This window comes from Corvus hawaiiensis, chromosome 1 (genome assembly GCF_020740725.1).
Source record: "Corvus hawaiiensis isolate bCorHaw1 chromosome 1, bCorHaw1.pri.cur, whole genome shotgun sequence".
NCBI classification, from domain to species: domain Eukaryota; kingdom Metazoa; phylum Chordata; class Aves; order Passeriformes; family Corvidae; genus Corvus; species Corvus hawaiiensis.
The window spans coordinates 67,712,021-67,731,067 of record NC_063213.1 but is presented as its reverse complement, the minus strand read 5'-3'; the positions used below and the strand labels follow the sequence as shown (position 1 = coordinate 67,731,067).

General features: G+C 42.5%; 1 protein-coding gene across 1 annotated transcript in view; it reads left to right on the top strand.

Annotated features, from left to right (window-relative positions):
• BMP6 (bone morphogenetic protein 6) overlaps nt 1–19,047 on the top strand; it is an 88,452-nt gene that overhangs the window by 49,694 nt on the left and 19,711 nt on the right. Inside the window, exon 2 of the mRNA XM_048309641.1 lies at nt 12,984–13,176. Coding sequence (XP_048165598.1) covers nt 12,984–13,176 — 193 coding nt within the window. The remainder of the gene's footprint in view (nt 1–12,983; nt 13,177–19,047) is intronic.

Here is a 19,047-nt window from a genome sequence, read left to right as displayed (position 1 = left end):
TTTTTTTGTTTTTTTTTTATAATGTCTTCAGATGAAAAGTGTGGGTGAGAAAGAATCTGGAAGGTTATATACATCAACACCTCACCAAGACATCAAGCATGTGGAATTCAATATTGCAGTGATTATGCCTAAAAGAATGCTCGAAAGAATTCTCCTCGGCTACCCAAACAAGTGCACATATATCAGGTAGTCACAGGTCTTCAGAAAACAAACAAAAAAGTCCACCAAATAATCCCTCCTTGTGTTGGCCTATTTCCTGTAATTTTCTAACTAGCATGAAGTAGCCAAATTCCGTGGTGTAGACTGGTTTGTTCTGCAATTTTTTTTTTTTCTTGGGGATTTACAAACCGCAGAGAGCTGGAATGGATCAGAATAAATATTTGCTCATGCACCTACTGATTAGAGCTTTCAAAGTCCCCAATTTTGTTGCAACACAAGTGTGAGCATTAACATTCATGTAGGTTAGGTCAATAAAAGGAGTCTCCTCTCTACCCACTTCTCCCCTCCTCAATATTGGTTTCATGGAGACAACTCTTTAAATGTGGTGTGCTTTTTTTTTGGTATCCCTCAGTGTTTGCTGCCTGGCAATTTTCTAAAACTGTTACTGTACCAGAGACCACTTTTTTTAGAATCCTTTTTATCCCCCCCCTTAATATCAAGCATATTATTACTCATCTTGGAGCACTTCATCACTGCTGTTTCTGAGTTGGAGATTCCTCCAAGTATGATAGCAGCTGCAGCTAATAACATCAATTATTCAACACTGAGGTTCCTGTTCTGTTTAGACTGGGGGAAGTTCTTTACTAGGACATGCCATATAATTAACTGCCTTTTTCTCTGCACGCAAACATTATAAAAGCTTTAGTCTTGCTGTGTCTATGAGAGAATAGCCATAAAAAGATTCACTTGCTGAAGCCACAGCCCACTTGTTAGGGTGGCTTAATGTGCAGGGGTGAAAAAGATTTGGTAAATTTGCATTAAAAAGATCTGGTGCTTTTCAGCTCTCCCTACTGTGTATATGTTTGTAAAAAGAGTGCTTTGATGTGCTAACCTGATCCAAACTTTCTTATGGTTGATGGTTTTCTTATTAAAACACAAATAAAAACTGAGTAGGTATGGCAGCTGTCTCCATGGAATCTTGTTAATAGTGTCAGATGCATTGCATTACCATCCTGCTGTAACTTTAAAAAAATACTTTAAAGGACTTAAGGAAAAAAAAAGCAATTTTTTAACCAGTGTGCCTAAAGTCATAAACTAAAATAAATAGTCACAAACTAAATCATAAACTGAGTCATAAACTAAAATCTCTGTCTGGGCAATTTAGTTGTTGACAGCATTAAAACCACTTCAGGCACAACAAAAGATAAAAGATATATTTTAAGATGAAAGTTGGAAATTTTTTGTAGGTATTTATTTCAATTGATTTATCAATATATGTTTATCTGTACTAAAATTTGGAAGAGTTTTGATGTTTTTCTCCAAGGATGGTGTGCGACCAGTCAAGGCAAGAGGGGAGGGCATTACTAAGAGAGAAGAGCGGAAAAATAAAATCAGTGATGACAAGGCTGGATTGGGTGGGGCAGAGAAATGCTGGGATGGCCAAACCGCCAGGACATGATTGCAAGGAGTGAAGATATAGAAGCCAAATGTCTAAAAATTAATTTGTGGGAAGTGGCTCTGCTGAGAGTTTTAACATACTCTCTTTTTTTCATTTTAAATTCTGTCTCCAGGAACCTGATAACTTACAGAAAAAGGGCAAGATAAACTGAAAGTCAGAAATGCCAACATACTGGGTTGTTTTTTAAACTAATGAAGTCTATTAATTTCCTATTTGTTAACCTGAGACCTTTTGGAGTCAATTTATGTGCTATTGCTTTAAGAACATTTGTGGATAACATTTGATTTTTAAATGCCTAGAGCCCAAGGGTTGCTTTGGGTATTTGGTGAAAGTGAGGGGGGTGGGGAGAAAGGGGAGAAAAAAAAAAAGTAATACTTGGCAGAGTCTGACCCTTTTCCTGCTGGATGTTTTTCAGGTGAACTACCCAGCTATGCTACTGTATTAAAGTCAGGCCAACTATGTGGAACTAAGGATTATTCCACAAATCCTCCTTTAACAGTCCTTTTAATGGCGCTTTTCCTCAAGTCTTACTTTTTCCTTAGGATTTCCTACCCTGATTGGGAGTCTCCCATCATTCCCAAAGCATTGCATCTCCCTGGCTTTCATCTGGGCTGGGTACTGTGCTCTGCAGCTGGGAATAGGAGCTGTGTCCCCCGCAGGCCCAGCACGGGGCTGCAGCCACTGATGACTTTATCAGATGGACAGAGACATTCCAAGTATGCTTCTGGTCACTGTGGGATATGGGAATATAAAAAAAAAAAAGAAAAAGGAAGGCTTAGACCAAAGCTGTTAGTAAAACCAGGGTTTTTATTTATTTTTTTTTTTTTTTCTTAAAGAGTGAAATTCTTTACTCCTAAGCAGATTGTTAAAGTTGTGTGATGTCATTTTCTTTTCTTTTTAAAGCTGTGTTTTGAGCAGCTGAAAGTCTGCAGGTTAGGTAAAACTATTAATGACTATTTTTTGACCTCTGCTCCAACCGCCCACAGCGGCTGCAAATTTTTAAATGTCTGACGGCTGCTTGGCTCTCCGCAGCATCATTATGTTGGTTGACAGCAGATGAGATTTCAGAGGTAAAAAAGTCACTTCCCAAATTGCACCGTGCTGGCATGGCCAGTAGACAGATTAAAAAATGGGATTTCAGTGGTGTGGTAGGGCAGGATAACTTGATTTTTATGAGCAAGACATGCCAAGGGTTCCCTCTGGTTCTCTCTGGCTGCGTGCACGGTGGGGGCAAATCATGGCACAGAGCTAGTGTGGGGAGAGTACTTTGCAAGATGTTATTGCCTCAGAAAGAGCAACACTTACCTCACATTGCTGTAAGGGCTGTAAAATATTCTGGGCTTTCTGGGCTTTTTTTCAGTTTTCATGGTTGCCGCTCTTGAGCACTTCCCAGATGTGTTAGGGTTGCACTGTGAGCAGCTTCATGGCCCTTCTGCCTTTGCTGGAGAAGGCTGTGGAAGTGGTGAGAGTTTCCTTTTCCTTCTTCTGTCCCTCTTTGCTCATCTTCACTCTCTTTGCCAGCTTCCTGGGCCTGAGAGAGTCTTGCCTGAACCTTTAGGGAACCTGTCAGGATGGCCAGGACAGAAGGACAGGGAGGAAGGAATGATAAATAAGAGGGGTGGCAAGAGAAACAGTTGGTTTAGCAAAGGTGCCCTGGTATTTCTGTGTAGATCAATGTCTTCCAGGCTCTGTTTTTCCCAGTTGGCACAGGGAGTTGTCCTGAGGGTATTCACCCCCAGCAGTGGCTGAGAGTCTCCCATCCTGGTGACATGTTGGAACCCCTTCCTCCGATCAGTGTGCCAAGCCAGCACATAGTAAATGGATGCACTGAGGGGAGGGTCACTTACAAACCATGCTGTTCCGTGGGCAAACATACATTACCAAGAATAATAGTCTTTAAAACACTTCATGTTTCTTCAGGCTCTTAATGTATTTGCTCTCCTCAGTCTTCAGAGCTGTAGCATCTTCTTGCCATGACTGTCACAAAGAGTATTTGCTTTGTAGTCGTGTTAAAGGTTGGGAACTTGTGGCATCTCCAGACCACGATTTTATTCTTTTTATCCCTGCAGCCACTTCCTGCCTTTCTTAGGGGAAGTGCTTCCTCCTTTCTTGTATCTTCTGTTTTCTGGCTCATGCCAAGTCTGGTGTCCTTCATACTCCCTCACAGAGTGCCCTGCCTGTTCCCCAAAGCCCATGCTCTTTGGTGGTCTTTTGGCTGGATGCTGCGTAATTCAGTCATTTGAAATTGGAGCCCTGTGTAAAACACTAAACAATAAGTGAGGCAACAGCATTTCGTGGTATCTGCTGGAGTCACAAGTCATGTCAGCAATGGCAATGCCCTTACAGTGGTGGTGTAGGCTCCAGGACAGTGTGACAACCTCTGGAGTGGGGCTGAATTCTTCTGTGTATCAGTCTTGAGTGCTGGATTAAACCTTTCCAAAAATTTATAAAACCTTAAGCGCTCTGGCCAGTATTTTTATGGGGAGTGATTGCGTTGTACTCAGGAGATATCTTTCTCAGCTGGGCTATTAAATGAAAAGCTGAAACCTGCCTGTGATGCCAAGAGATGAGTGCTCAACAAAATGAAAGCGTGCAACTTAAATTTCTAACATTCTTCTGTTGTCTGCTTTCCTACTTGCTGCTGGTTGATTCACAGTCATACCAATAAACATAAAACCTCACCTGTAAGACAAGCAGAGAGGGTAACGCCCATAAATTAAAAAAACTCCCCCAATTTGCACAACATGCATTTTGAAATTTAGCTCAAACTTACAAGTGAATTGGTTTGTCCTGCCTTGAATTCCAGCAGAAGGACAGATAATTTTGAGAGATGGTGCAAGATAAGTATGCCATTTAAAAAATTCTGAAAATATTTCCAGACCCAGTTAGTGCACCCAGGGCAGCTGTGCTTCCAGGGAGCTGCGTGCCAGTGGCCATGCCAGCAGGAAATGCAGCGTGGCCTGTGGCGAACCTGGAGGGTGGGAAACGCTGCAAGAAGATTTCCACGGGCAGCTCTCAGTGTTGCAGGCAGTTAATGTGTGGCTGTGGACACAGGAGCCAATGCTAAGCCAAGGAAGCAAGCAGGAGCAGTAGGAGAATTCTTTTCCCACCACGTGCATAGCTGCATAGCACTTCCGATCCTGTCTCTGTGCCGATGGGCTGACAGCATCGCCTTCTCCCCCCCTGCAAGCTGGCTCTGCATGCATGAAGCCTGGCTGTGAAATAGAAATGCTTTTTGTAAAGCATAATATTATTTTAATCATTAATTATTTGGAAACGCAGTACAGAAATAGCTTAAGATCACTTCTTCCAGAGGGGTGTTTTTGCAGTCAGGGTCTTTATCAACTTCTCAGTGGGAACTGCATTAATACTGCCACAAAAATGCAAACAGTAGTGCCTTTGATAAAGCAATTTGGCATCTCTTAAGCAGAAAGATGTTTTGTTTTCCTAAGATACAACACTGTTTGCAGTGCAGGGACCTGCCCTATGTGCCAGCATATGGAAAGAAAATACCAGTTTTGTTAACATTTGTGTTGGGAAGCCGTGGGGAAGGAACGAGGGAGGTGGCTGTGCAAGCAGTCGCAAAGCAATCTCTGTTGCTACAAGGGGACAGCCCAGAAAGCCGAAATGTAAGTGTTGTTGGCAGTGGTGCTGATGGCCTGCAGTCAGCCTCCCAGCTTATCTCCCCCCGAACACTTTGTCTTCTCCTCAGTTTTACTGCAACTCTTCCCATCATGTGCTAGAGAAAGGCTGGACCCCACTGCCACCTCTTCCCATTGCAGAGTGGAAAAGCTTTACTGGTTGTACAGTAGGCATCTTTGTGAAAATGCCTTTTTAGTACTTTCTGGTGTCCCATGGGTATTATGTATTTGATTAGGGCATTATTTTGATTTTTAGACTGCCTTTGGTTCAAGAATCCTGAAAGGAAGCTGTTGTGCAACTATTTTAATCTGATTTTACAAGCCGATTCCAGCTTGATTCCCAGCACAAAGAAACAAAGAAGAGCTCAGTTGTATTTTTCATCCAAAAATAAAAACTCCTCCTCCTTTGAAGATCTTCTGTAGAGTGTTATGTTTAGAGAGTGATTTGCTATTGTTTAAATTTAATCTCCATAATTACATTGGGATTGGATTAATGATGGGTTATTTTCTGAGTCATTATTTTCTGGCACACACAGCTATCGAGCATAAAGCCAGGTCTTCATCGGATGTAAACTGGCATCACTCCACCGAAGTTAGTGGAATAAATCCACTTTATATTATGTCAGCCCAGATGTGATATTAGAGCTGTTTTGAAGAAAGCACCCTTTTGGAGTTTGTTGGCCTTGAATCTTCTTATTATTGTAAAGGTGTCTAGGCATTAACTTACAACTACATTAGATTTGTGGTTGTACAGCTGGTTGTGTCTGCACCACCTCATCTGGACCCAGAGGGATCAGCAAAAGGTGCAGTGCCTTTTCATAAGTATCTTGACTTTTTTTTAATGTTTAAAAACTGCCTTTTATCCCTGGGGATGCAGGACAAGTTCATCACGGAGGTATGGCAAACTTTTACATGTGCTTGTCTATGAGGACAAACCTTGGTCAGTTTGTTGGGCATACTGTACTGCAAATCTAGAGGAGATGTCTGAGTAGCAGAGTGACTGGTTCTTTTTTTGGGATTAGTTCTTTTTGCTCATTCTGCTTTTCAGGAAGGGGTGAAGGGGTAGGAATTTGGGAGGATATGGCACCTTCATCTGGTAGAAGAGCAGCAGGAGGAGCAATAGGCAATGGGCTTGATGTAGGTATTAATCCCTCACCATGGTTGAGGTGATAGAAAGAAACAGTCTTTTCTTGGGAGGTTCTGGGAGGCTGTGTAGAGTTGCTGTGATCACAGAAGGTAGTTGAAGTTGCTGGCCTGAAACCAAGGTGGAAAGAAATGATCTCCCCCACTCTCGTGCATGTTGGGCAGGGAAGGGTTTGCTTTCAGACCTTGTATTTTAATGTCTCTTCTCTTTTAAAGAATTGTCCTTCTCACTGCCTGTGAAATGACTTGTTAATAAACCATAGTTTTGAAAATGGGAAGGTCTTGCTTTCTTTTGGGTCTTTACAGTAAAGAGAAAGTGGTCAGCCCTGTCTGTAAGCAGTAGGGGATTTAGGATGTTGCTGCAGTGGGATAGACCACTTATCTCTTTAGCTTGGTAACCAACTGACAGTGGCACACACTGTATATATGTAAGTGTGAAAAACAGGCAGCAGCGATCCTTTTGTGATGCATCCCCACTACTTCCAGGAGCCATCTGTTTTTGCTGCTGGCCTCATCTTGAACCTGCAGGTCCACCTAGAGCAACGTAACTTCTGCTTCCTTGTTTAACAGCAGAAAGTACCTGTAAAGCCTTTTAGTCTCCTTCCTATTTGAAGACATTAAACGGGTACATGGTGCTCTTTGGGTTGTACTCTGCAGTTTTTTAAACAGTATTTAGGAAATGCTGCTTATTTTAGGAAGAAATGTCAGCTTTAATCATTAACAGTGCTTCTGCAGTTGTGATCATCTGTCAGTGATGTGGGACTGTCTGGGAGACTTGGTATCTCTTTTTAGATTGACCTGATGGATTTGGAAAATACAGACAAGCCTTCAGGCATATCATGGGCATCTCTTCAGAGTAAAAATGTGCTGCAGACCCCACCCACGTAGATCAAACAGAAGGCAAACAGTAAGACCCAAATGAAGACCGAGTCTTGCTCTGAAGCTGGATGTCGCTCAGATTGGGTGTACAAACCCCCATATTCTTGCTCTCTTTTGCTTCAAAAGGAGCAACTAGCAACTGTGCTCCAAGATTGAGGAGGGGGTAGTTCAGCTTACATAAAAATTTTGTTCTGTGCAAGCCATTGTCAGCCACTATTGAAGAAATTCTGGTGAACTTCTGGCCACTGTAAGTTCACAGCAGTAGATCAGTCATATATGTACATGGTCCATTTATTAGAGGGGACTGTTGAAGCTTTGGTAATGCTTAAAGCATTTGAGGCCTAATACACTGCTTCATTGCTCCAGATGTGATAAACGCTGTTGACTTAGAGCAGAAATTGGTGATGTAATATGGAGGAATTGCCTTTGTGCTGATTATGTAGATGTGGTGGTGAATCTCCTGTTAGGAATTCCAGTTTTCAGCTTTTTTTCTGATTTGATTTGGGAGTGGGTCATGTGTGAAGGCTGAGAAATGAGTAGGAATGGCTTACATTTGTTCTCAAACTGAATTAGTGAACACTTATGCAAAACCCACTTTGCATAAGCAGGCTATGAATCCTGGGTGCTTTTTCTGGGGCATGGTAGCTGTGGCCCTGCAAAACCAAGTCACCATTAAAGATCTTGATGTGCAAAAGATTCTTCAGTAGTTTCAGCTTCTCTGGGGTCAGGACAGATGCAGAATGGCCTGCCCTAAATAGTCCTATCTTATTAATTTGCAACCCACTCCTTCTCTGTGCCCTCCAAGGAGCCACATTGTCATGGAAATCATAATTATTTATATAGGAAATTTATTTTTAAAAATTACTTCTGGAGCTCTAGGTTAGTATTTTTGGCTTTATTACCTAGAGTTTGAACTAGAGACTTTCTTAAGCCAGTATTTTAATTCTCACCTGAGCACCTGACCTAACACTTTCCTCAGCAGCTGAGAACTGGAGAAAATCACCAGATACCATGATACTTGGTGCTGCTGTTCTAAGTGAAAATTGTGTTTCCTCTGGAAAGGCTGTTGACCTCTTATTTCTGCATACTGGTTTACTTAGATCCAAAAAGAAATGCTTAAAATTCCTGTGCAGAAGGAGAGTTTGTTTCCATGACTGTCATTAGGCTTATGTTTCCTTTGGTCCAAGGTGTGTGCAACACAGTCAGATGGAAGTAGGATGGTATAGTTACCAAAGTAGATGTGTTAATTTCTCAATTAATTTTTTTTTTCTGTGCAGTGTTTTTAAAGTAACAAGTATTGTAAGCAGCATGCTATTTTTAAACCAAGGACATTTTGTGCTGAAATTGGCTATTGCAACACTGGGTTAGAATTAGAATACACAAAATTCAAAACCACAGTAACCCTAATTTTGCCATTCTTGCCTTTTTAACTGCTCAACAATAGTGCTGTGTTTGTATAGTATTTAAAAATATTTGTTAAGGGGAATGTAAAGAGCTACTGGCAGGCTTCTCTGTTAACTGTTTCTGTACGCTCTGCTAGTCTGCTCAGAAATGGGCTCTCGTGAAAACTCGGGGGTGAGTCCAATTTCCAGAGCTCACACCTTCCTTTGCATTGCAAGCAAAGGAGCAGCCACCAGCCAGGATGGGGGCAGACCTGCATGGTGGAGTGGGCAGTCCCTCTGGCTCATGATGGGCTAAAATCTCTTTATGGCATCTCGTTTGCCAACTCGCCCTGATATGTGCAGGCCTGGATTTGTAGTCTCCAAGGATTTACTCCAGCAAAAAAAATAGTAATGTTCAGGATAATACAGTCTGACCATGAAGATTAATTTTATAGGCTATAGTTCATGCCATGACTGTACAAACACTGGTTTTGCCTGGCTTGGTCCTGACATTCCAGCCAGCACTCTGGGAAATAGTTATGGGAGCCCAACACCACTCAGGGCTTCTACCTCCCAACCTACCCCAGCTGTGAGCTGCCTCATTTTCCCTGCAAGAGCTTTGCACAGTTGGGGCATTCTTATGTCCATCTTCAGATGGAAATTAGCTTTGGATTTCACATCACCGGTCAGTCTGACCTGAAGGTATTCATGTGGAAAAAATAATAACGGGAAAGCAGCTTGAGAAATGATTTCTGCTTTTTGCTGTTGCCTTGCATTTTGGTGTATGCTGTCTGTATTTTGAATACAAGCTCATATGATGCATTGTAACATGTTAGCAATCCAGACTGGGTAATCCTGGGAACCAGCAGCTTGAATCTTGCCTTTCCAAATTTTACTGTTCTAAAACTTGACTTCTTTGTTAAAAATGAAGTTTCCAGGGGGCAAAAAGCCCCCAGAGAAGGATTGTTGGCATTTTATATTTTTAAGCTGTCTTGCTGAATGAAAACAGTTGATTATTAGCTTGATGGGGTGACAATGAGTATATAGAACTTAAATATCTCACCACTCCCACAAAGAAAAAAAAATCCACCCTCCATTGTATCATGGGGAGATACATAGCCAGAAAGACTTTCCAACTCATTAAACTTTTATACTTGCTTCATACAAGGTTAATGTAGGCTTTTTTCCATCCTCTGATGTTGTTGGGCTGCTTCTGAACTGATCACAGTGAAGGACAGCATCAGCTTAACATCATTTCTTTCTTATAACAGAAACCTGCCGTTCTTAGAATAAGCAGAATTGCTTAATCTGAAGGATTAAAAAAAGATTTCCTTGTTTGTGTGTTCCAGGCTGTTTATTCTGCCAAGCCTGATAACGAAATCAGTCTGAATGTTTCCCCTGTAATCAGTTTAGTCAGCTTCTATGATTGTGTGGTGTATTTGGGCAAGGACAGGGATAAAGGAAGAAAGTTTGAAAAAAACAGGAAAATACTATTGTGAATATATCAGGCAAGTTAAAAACTGGGAAAGGGTAATTGGAGTCAAGCATCATACCTGCTGCTACTTGTCATGCTCTGTGGTAGATGTTTTGGTGGGCTTTTCTTCCTCGTGTGGCTTGTGTTTGACTTTTTAGAAGAGGAGTGTGGGAAAATACTGATTTAAAGGACTAGAGTTTGGTTATATCACTTTTAAGCTGCGCATTTTGTGATGATTAGTGGAGGTTGGGCCACTGTAGCTGACTTGAGGTCAGAAAGGAACAACAAAAAGTGATGTTTGGGCTCATTATGAGCCCATGTTGTGTGGGATAGCTCCAGGCTCTCTCCTGTGCACTTGGAGAGACCATGTCGCATCTTGATGTGGCCAAAGCTGGCAGGAAGCATTGCTGCCTCTGGTGTAATTTTAGCTTTCTGGCATGCTGATGGAGTTCTGTTGCTTATCCTCATTGTGTCCTTCCCCTTGCCCTTCCTGCTTCTTCTTTATCATTCTTTGCCATGGGCCTGGGGAAAAGCCACCTCGCTGCACCTCTCCTGCAGGTCAGCTCATCCCTGTGACAGCACGGAAGGGGGTGTGGGTTTCAGCTGGTTGTTGCACCCCTGAGTGAGAATGTAGTGAGTTCTAAATTGAGAATCGTTGCTTCGTATGTGTGCCTCTCCAAACCCGTGGATGTAGACATTCCCTCACCATTAATTACATCCTCTTGTCTTTTAGCAGCGAGCAAACAGGCCAAGCTGGGCACGTCCTGCTGCAAGCAGCCCAACAGTTTCTCATTGGTTGGATGCTTGCAAATTTCTCAAAGTACGTGCCTCCTCTCTTTTGGGAAGTGCATCTTGTGGGCCTCTCCTCAGGATGGGGAGTGATTGAGCAGCTCGGGTCCCCTCTCGGAGGGCGTACATGGAAGTGACACCAGTATTGCTGGAGTCAATCCCCATTAAACGCAGGGGCAGGTGCTTCAAAGGGTAGCCTGGATCACCCGTAACCAACAACCAGAGAGGTAACTCCTGGTGGCACTGGGATTGAGTGTTACCATCATTCGCCTTGGTGCAATCTTTGATGGAGATGCTGGGCGTCACAACCTCATTTCTGGAAGTTATAGAGCCCAATCACCCTCGTTTGTCAGTTGTGTGACATCTGAGCTGCTCAGACAGCAGTGAAAGACTGACAAAATTGGCAGCAGTGTCTGACTCTGACAGCAGTTTGAGAATTTCCCTGTTTGCCTTGTGGCAGCCTGTAATGCAGCATCCCTCAGTGTGGGTTCCACAGACTGCTCAGCAGCAGTCATGCAGAGGTGAAAAGATTTCCAGGCGAGCTTCAAAGAGAAGGATGTGACTAACTGTCTCACAGGGAGCCAGGACGTGGACCCAGCCAGATGAGGCAGCTCGCATGAAAGGGCTGCCAAAAGAAAGGGAGAGGACAGACAGAACTCTGACTGCAGAATGAGGAGGAACAGGCAGTTGGGCAAGGTAGAGGGGTCGGTTCCAGCAGCTGGGAGATGTCTGTTCTTCAGGGAGGTAACCTGTCGGTAAAGTGCCGAACCTCAAGCACGTTGGCTGACATTCCTGGCCCTGTCACAAGCCTCTGCCGCCTGTCCTTGGACAAGTCACTCTCCTGGTGACTCAGTATCCCAGCTGTAGAACAGGCATTGCTGCTTACCTCATGGGGATGTTGTGAGGGTAGGCTCATGGACGCCTTTTCAGTCTGATGTATTAAATGGGGGTGAACAACAAAAAGTGACCACAAAGACAAACATGAAAAGGGATCTGTTCTTCCCTTGCTGCCTCTGAACGTAATCATGTCCCTAATGGTAGTGTAATGGTGACTTATTCATCGCTGACATACACGCCTTCAGTTCCTCTGGTGGGAACAGCTTTTTGTTTTCACTTTTTGTCCCCTCAGGCTTGTAAAGATGTAATTTTGTATGTTTATATAATATGTTAATTTTTAAAGCAATTTCTAGTAGAAAATTAGCAAAAATAACAAACAATTAATCAAAGTCAGACTAAACTGAGATGTAACCAAGTAATACAAGAGTGGGATTAGAAGCAGAGTTTGCAAAGGGAGCCTCAAACAGAAAATGCACATTCTGAGAACTAAAGAAGGAGGAATTCTGTTTTGTATCTGTCTTAAACCCTTCGCCTGAGAATGTACCCAAGGAGGTCTAAGACCAGAAACCAAAAGGCGTCACTCCTCAGCTCTCTCATTTTCAAATAAGCTTCTGCAAAGGAGGGGGAGCTCTGGTTGACTTTAACACTCAAAATAAATGTCATATTAATTGTATTTGCTCACAAGGTGATTGAATGGCTAGTGCACAAACCCAGGAGCCAGAAAACAGCACATTTTAGGGCATTTAGGGAATTGGTTGACCTGGTGCTATCACTTGGTTCTGCCTTCGCCAGTGTGTGCTAAAGCAAAACGGAATTACTTGTCTCTTCTCTTGGAAGAGGGCTGTGAGACTTATGGAAATGCTGTAAAGAACATGGAGAGTCACAGGTGGAAAATGTTGGGAGTGGTCACAAGCTTCAGACTTTTACACAGGAGCAAAATGCATGGTCATATTTCACCTGTCAAAGCTGGCTTTTCTCTGAAAAATAGGAAAACCCAAAGGAATTGGCTAGAGAAGAGGAACATTCATCTTCACTTAGTACTGTATTTGAAAAGCTTGAATTGCATCAGTTTTGCTGGCACTTGCCAGGGCTATCTTTGGAGAAAAAAACAAGATTCTTGGTTTTTTTGAAGGAACAGGTGGCAGCATGTAGAAACCTTTTTTTGTTAAATTTTAGTCATGGTTCCTTTTTTTCCTTTTCTTTCCTTTTCCCATCTGCAGTTGAGTATGACAAGGAGTTCACGCCTCAACAGCGGCACCACAAGGAATTCAAATTTAATTTGTCTCAGATTCCTGAGGGCGAGGCCGTCACAGCCGCTGAGTTTCGGATCTACAAGGACTGCGTTGTGGGAAGCTTTAAAAACCAAACCTTCCTTATCAGCATCTACCAAGTGCTGCAGGAACATCAGAACAGGTATGCAAGAGGGAGCTTGCTCTGTGCCACCAGCTGCTGTCCTGGAGAAGGCTGAGCTTGTGCATTAATGTTGGTAGGACTGAAAATAAATATCAGGTTTGTTCACGTTAACAGGGTTATGTTATTGCATGGTCCTTTCCTTATGGGAAATGGGCATGGTAGAGTGCAAATGAGGGTGTGACTTAGCTGCAAGCTTTGTCTTTAAATAGAGAAAGAATCTGCTGAGAAGCAGTAGATTTTTAAACCACTGCTGGCGTTGCTCTTGTGTACTGAAATTCACATATCCCCTTTCAACTTAATACTGCCAGCCTGTTTGAAAAATACTGGTAATTAGTTCAGACTTTATCTGCTCCCAGCTGGACTTACATTAAAGTAAATAAAGCAGAAGAAAATTCAGCATGCTGATCACAGGTACAAAATCACTTCTCATCTTTCAGTGGCAATGAGAGAGGAAAAGTGATAGAGGCAGGGTAGAAACTGTGACACAAAAATCCAAACAAGTGTTAATGGAGTGATTAATTTAAAAAGAGTAATGTTTCAGAAGGAGGAATTATGTAAGGCTAAAAGATGGAAATATATGGTCAATTAAATGTCAGAGTAATGCTGTGGTACAAAAGTGTTTCATTACTTCTACTGAAACTTGTCAGGACTGTAGCTGTTCCTCTGCTGCAGGCATTAAAAAAAAAAGAAATCAAAACCAGCAGTCTTTAAAAAAAGCTCCATTTGTTTTCTCTGTGAAGGCTTCATGAGTGTTTTTCTTTCTGCTTCTTCTTTCTCCAGCCTTTCCACTGGTATCATTTGGAAGGATTTGCCTTTGATAATTGGCAGTTCTTAGGGCAACATCAAATAGCTTGTGGTTGTTCTGTGGGGAGCGTGGCCTCTGGGGAAAAGAGAGAAATACTTGGGTAAATAGGTGATGGGGAAGAAGGTGTGGGTTTTAGAAGATCAGTGCTCCCTTTGTGCTTCAACTTGCAGATTCCTGGAGTGCCTCCTATGGTGATGTGCTTGCTGGTTAGGATGTTACATCAATGCCCACTTGAAGAGCTGATGAAAGTCCAGACATGCAGATTTCGTAGGTGTTAGATATATTGTTCATTCAGAGCCACATTGCAGGAAAAATGGCAAGTGTTGGTTTGCTTTAGATTCCACAAGTAGAGATCCCACCTCTGGAGCTGGAAGAAAACCTCTGCCAGGTGTCTGTGGAAGCAGCTGATACACTGTTCTGTGACAGTCACCGAGGCAGGGCACAGAGTAGGAGAACTGTCAACTTTTATGTGGATATAACATTTTGTTGGAGTAAACTGAGCAAGCAAGTAAGGCAACGTAGGAAAGAGAATAAAGTACAGGATAAAGTACAGGATAGTGCCCTTAGTATACCCTAACAAATATTCCTAACAAATTTACAAACTCTCTGTTCTGAAAGTGGCTGTGTGCAACAATGATGCTGAGACCTTGTATCTCAGTTTCACACACCATACCAGAAGCATGCCAAAATGGGATCACGCTGCAAAGCTGCGACGCGTCATTTGGCATTCTGCGTGTCCTGGGCTTCCCTGGGTGCTTGAGACCTCCCTATGGACAGAGCAGAGGCAGCAGCACCTGGGTAGGGATCACCAGAGTGGTCTCTGTCCAAGAGCTGGCAAGTATTTTGGGTCTTTCAGTTCCCTTCTGCCACATTCCTTCTGCCGTTGCTGGCGGCCATGCCGAGGGGATCCCGCCGCTGGGACTGGGAGCCGTAGTGCGGCTTCCTCCAGGCCCAGACTGCCAGCAACTCGCCGTCCCTCCTGACAGGGGCTAGGCGTGAACCACTGACCCAGGGATGAGTGTCTGTAGTTCATTACTAACCTCTGACTCATCCAGTCCCTCAAGGCTCTCTTTTTGTTTCTTTTTCTGCTTTATTTATTTACTTTTACTGGTGGGAAGGAGGGAGGCGTTTGGCTAAAGCATCTTGTGCTTCAGATGAGTCTGTGGGACTTGTCACATCATCCTCATAGAGGTGGGCAAGATGTAGCTCACAGATTCTTGCAGCTGTAGAAAGGACATGCTCTTTTCCATTCTTTTTTCCTTTCAGCATAAAGGACTCTTTAATGTATGTGTAAAATATAAAATCGTACTTGAAAATTTGTGCTTCTCTATAAATGCATGGATAGGTTTGTATTTTCTGTATGTATCTGTTTATACAAGTGCATATATACATTAATTATTCCCTTTTTATTAAAAATATGTAGACATTAAAAGAATTAAAATAAGACAGTGGAAGTTGCATATTACATATTCAGTGTTCTATTCAGTTGAGGTCTGACTCCATTGGCTACAGCTGCCATAGGTTCAAACATTCACCCTCACTGGTGACCTGTGGACTTTGGCCTGTAAGCAATCTTGAAAACAAATACTAAAAAGTTGTATTTAGCTGTTCGCTAATATCTCTGCATGGAGGGGAAAAATGTCTCAGATTATTCTGGTACACCCTAAGAAACCGTATTATTTGAGAGGTTATGGGTTTTGATCATCCGTTCACTTACTTGCTTTTGCTGGGGGAAAAAATGTCCAAAATGTTTTTTTCTCCCCTTTTGTCTCAGTGGATTAATTTGGAATACAATGTTCTCTTTTCCAGTTCAGAACACTGGAAGGTTAAATTATAAGGAAAAGAAGTCACTGGGTTTTGAAGGAACTTGCTAAATATTTTTAAGGCTTCTCTTGAATTTTAGAAGACATCACATGAGCCAGAAAATAACATCTGCCTTTGACTTAAAAAACCAAAAACTTCCAAAAAAAGTTGTGTCACACTTCCTTTAGACTAATGGTTTTGAATAACAGCCTGACATTTCCTGACATTTTATGACATTTTATTGCATGAGGAGGAGTCTATACAGATCTTGAAGTCTAGCTGGTGAACTAGCAGGTGAGAGAGACGAGTCACACATTTTTTCATCTCTTTCTGCTGACAAATATTCCTGCTGGTCAGGAAAATTCGTCCGTAAAGGCTGCAGCAGGTACCTGCTCAGTTAACATTTGCAGTCTTCAGAAAAAGTTGAAAGACACCATGTTAATCTTGGCTTTTATGAGGTTAACAGTTGTCTGAGGCAATTATTAGTAGCTACTAAAATACTTTTGGGTGCAAATAATTCTTAAGAGGGCAGCTGGTATGTATAGATGTAAACCAGGAGTCTACAAGGGAAAGGCAGCATGCATCTCTGGGGGGAAAATATAAAGAAAAAGGATCCTGCCAGCTTCTGTCAAAGAAACAAGTTTGGCAGGGCAGGAGATAAGAGAAATCTTCAGTAAATAAAAATCTCCACCAAAGCTCAGAGCCTGGAAGTATCCCTTGGCTCCAATTAAGTGTAATGAAGTGGCTTAATTCAGTATTACTTGAGCAAAGGGAAAAAAAAGCTCATCTGGACAGTAACAGCGTGAGCGTGTGACTCCAGCCCAGATGTGCGCTGCTGCACGGATTCGCAAGGCATTGCTGGCTGCTCCCTGATGGCTAAAAATGGAACCCAGCCTGAGGCTAAAATTGCTGCCAGTTACCGAATTATCAAACTGATTTTTGCCACTGTAGACAAGGCTAAAATCAGGGACTATATGGGCCCATTTGAGGCTGTCTCCTAGGCAGACATGTGTGGAAAGAGAGCATGAATGATCAGAGATCAATGCTGATTGAAATAGCATAAAACCTCTGGGCAGAAATTTGACCTTGTCCCATCAGAAATATGAAAAGTATATTTGTGGTGGCTCCAGGCAGTGAAACTCACATTGAGGACAGTGTAGTGTATGTACATTCTCTCTTAAAAAAGAAAACATTTTCAATACTGACTCACTTGTGTCAGTAATATTTTCATCTCCCCATTCCTTCCACCCTCTCATAAGGTAAGAAAAACAGTGCCTAGAAATGAAGCTTTTGTTTTTTAACCAAACCGCGCTTAACGGCCACGTTTTGTCATAACACAAACTGCTGGAGCTGTCAGTGGGATGCTGCGAGGAGATTCATGAAATCCTCAGGATGGATGGGTCAAGCTTGTGGCCAGCCATCAGCAGGATGCATTTCTGATTGTGTGGAGAAGAGGCTTCACCAGGCAGGCTGAGGTGACATCTGGTTTGCTTTGAGGGGGATGACTGGGTTTTGAAACAGGCTGGTGGCTGTAGGGGCTGATGCTGGGAGAGGGAATGGGCAATACATCTGCCAGATGTTGCTGCTCTTCAGCTTCCAAACCCCCCAGAGTTTTAAAAGACTGGGCTGTTTGAACACTAGGGTGGAATCTTTTTCTTCTTTTTTTTTCCTGTTTGGAATATGCAGAAAACAGGGACATTTGCCAAACCACCAGTTTAGGAAGGCAAGTGGTGTCAGGTTCCAGGTGCTTGTCCCACCTTGGCTGTATCTGATGGACTGTTTAATTTCAGCAGGCAGGACCTGCAGTCTCGACTCTCCTCCCTTGTGTGGTACCAATGCACAGCTAAACCCGGCACCTGGGCTTGAGTCTAAAGTGCAGCACTGATTTTGTGGAAGCACCAGCAAAGCCCTCTGTGATTTTTGGTGCCTCTTGAGAGTGGAATGCCATGTAAACAAGACCTTTACAAAGGAAGGGAAGAAATGAGTTTGTCCCTGAAAACAGATCATTATTTAAACAGTTTCTTTCTCGAAACTTCCATGCCCTCACCCAGAGAGGTGTCAGGTCAGGACTAGGGAAGGCAGTTTATGGTTGATCAAAGATGTTAGTCCTTGGTTTGGATCATCAGTATGTTTTCAAGTGTAAATATCCTGCTAATGCAGACCTCAAAACACTCCCACACTGTCCAAACAACTGATCTATGAAAAACACAGTGGCCTGTGTTAGTGATCAAAGGAAGATACGGTACATTAATGGTCAGTTTATTAAACAGTTTCGTTTGCACCCAGAATGAAATATGGGGACATGACGGTCAGGAAGATTCCTCCTACATGAAAAGACACGTGTGGACATAAATGTGCCCTGCAGAGCAACTGCCTGGGGACCATGTTCCTGTTCTAGTGAACACAATTCCTTAAGGGTTAAGGCGCTTGTTGGTTTTAGCTGCCAGTTATAGTGGTAATAAAGTCTTCCTCTTTGCAACAGGATATTTATACAAATGTGATCCGAGCTTCTAATCTAAAGGGCAAATTGATTCAACGGCAGTGTTTATAGCTTAGAAAATAAATAACCCTCCTCGACTGGGTTTTGGAATGGGTTGTGTAATACAAATGACAAAGCTAGCATCAATCTGTTTCAAGTTGGGGTCAGATTTGTATATAGTGTGCATATATTTGTATATGATAGAGCTGTTTCCATGATGCTATAGAGAGGCGTCTGTCCGCATCTCAGTTCAGCTCCCACTGTGGGTATGTGATTTGTTGTGTTTTAGGCTGGTTGGTTTAGAGTAGTTTGAAAGTCAGAGTTATTCTGGATGAAGCTTACTGGTTCCATAACCAGCTGGCATTTTCTATCTAAACTAAAGAATGCCATATCAGTGCCTTATTTCTTCACTTAATGGACAAAGATAAATACTACCCCTTTGTCCTCTCCCCCATCTTCATGCCTCAAATGGCATTTAAACTCTGAAGTATAGTTCTATAGCCATCACTACAGCTAAAACACCCCTTTTTCTTACAGAATTGTATTAAAAAAAAATAAATACATTTCTTATCCCTGTAACTTGAGATGATTTTTTTTCTTTTTTTCTTTTTTTTTTTTTTAACTGTTCCAGTTGGCAAAATATCCATTTCTCAGATCTCATGACCATAAGCTGAATGCGGTGTGACACCTTTGCACTCAAATATCTGTGTTGACTTTACTGGAGATTGTCATGGACCCGTAGGTTGAATTTCCCATATTCTTGGTGTCCTCTAGCTCTAGGCTC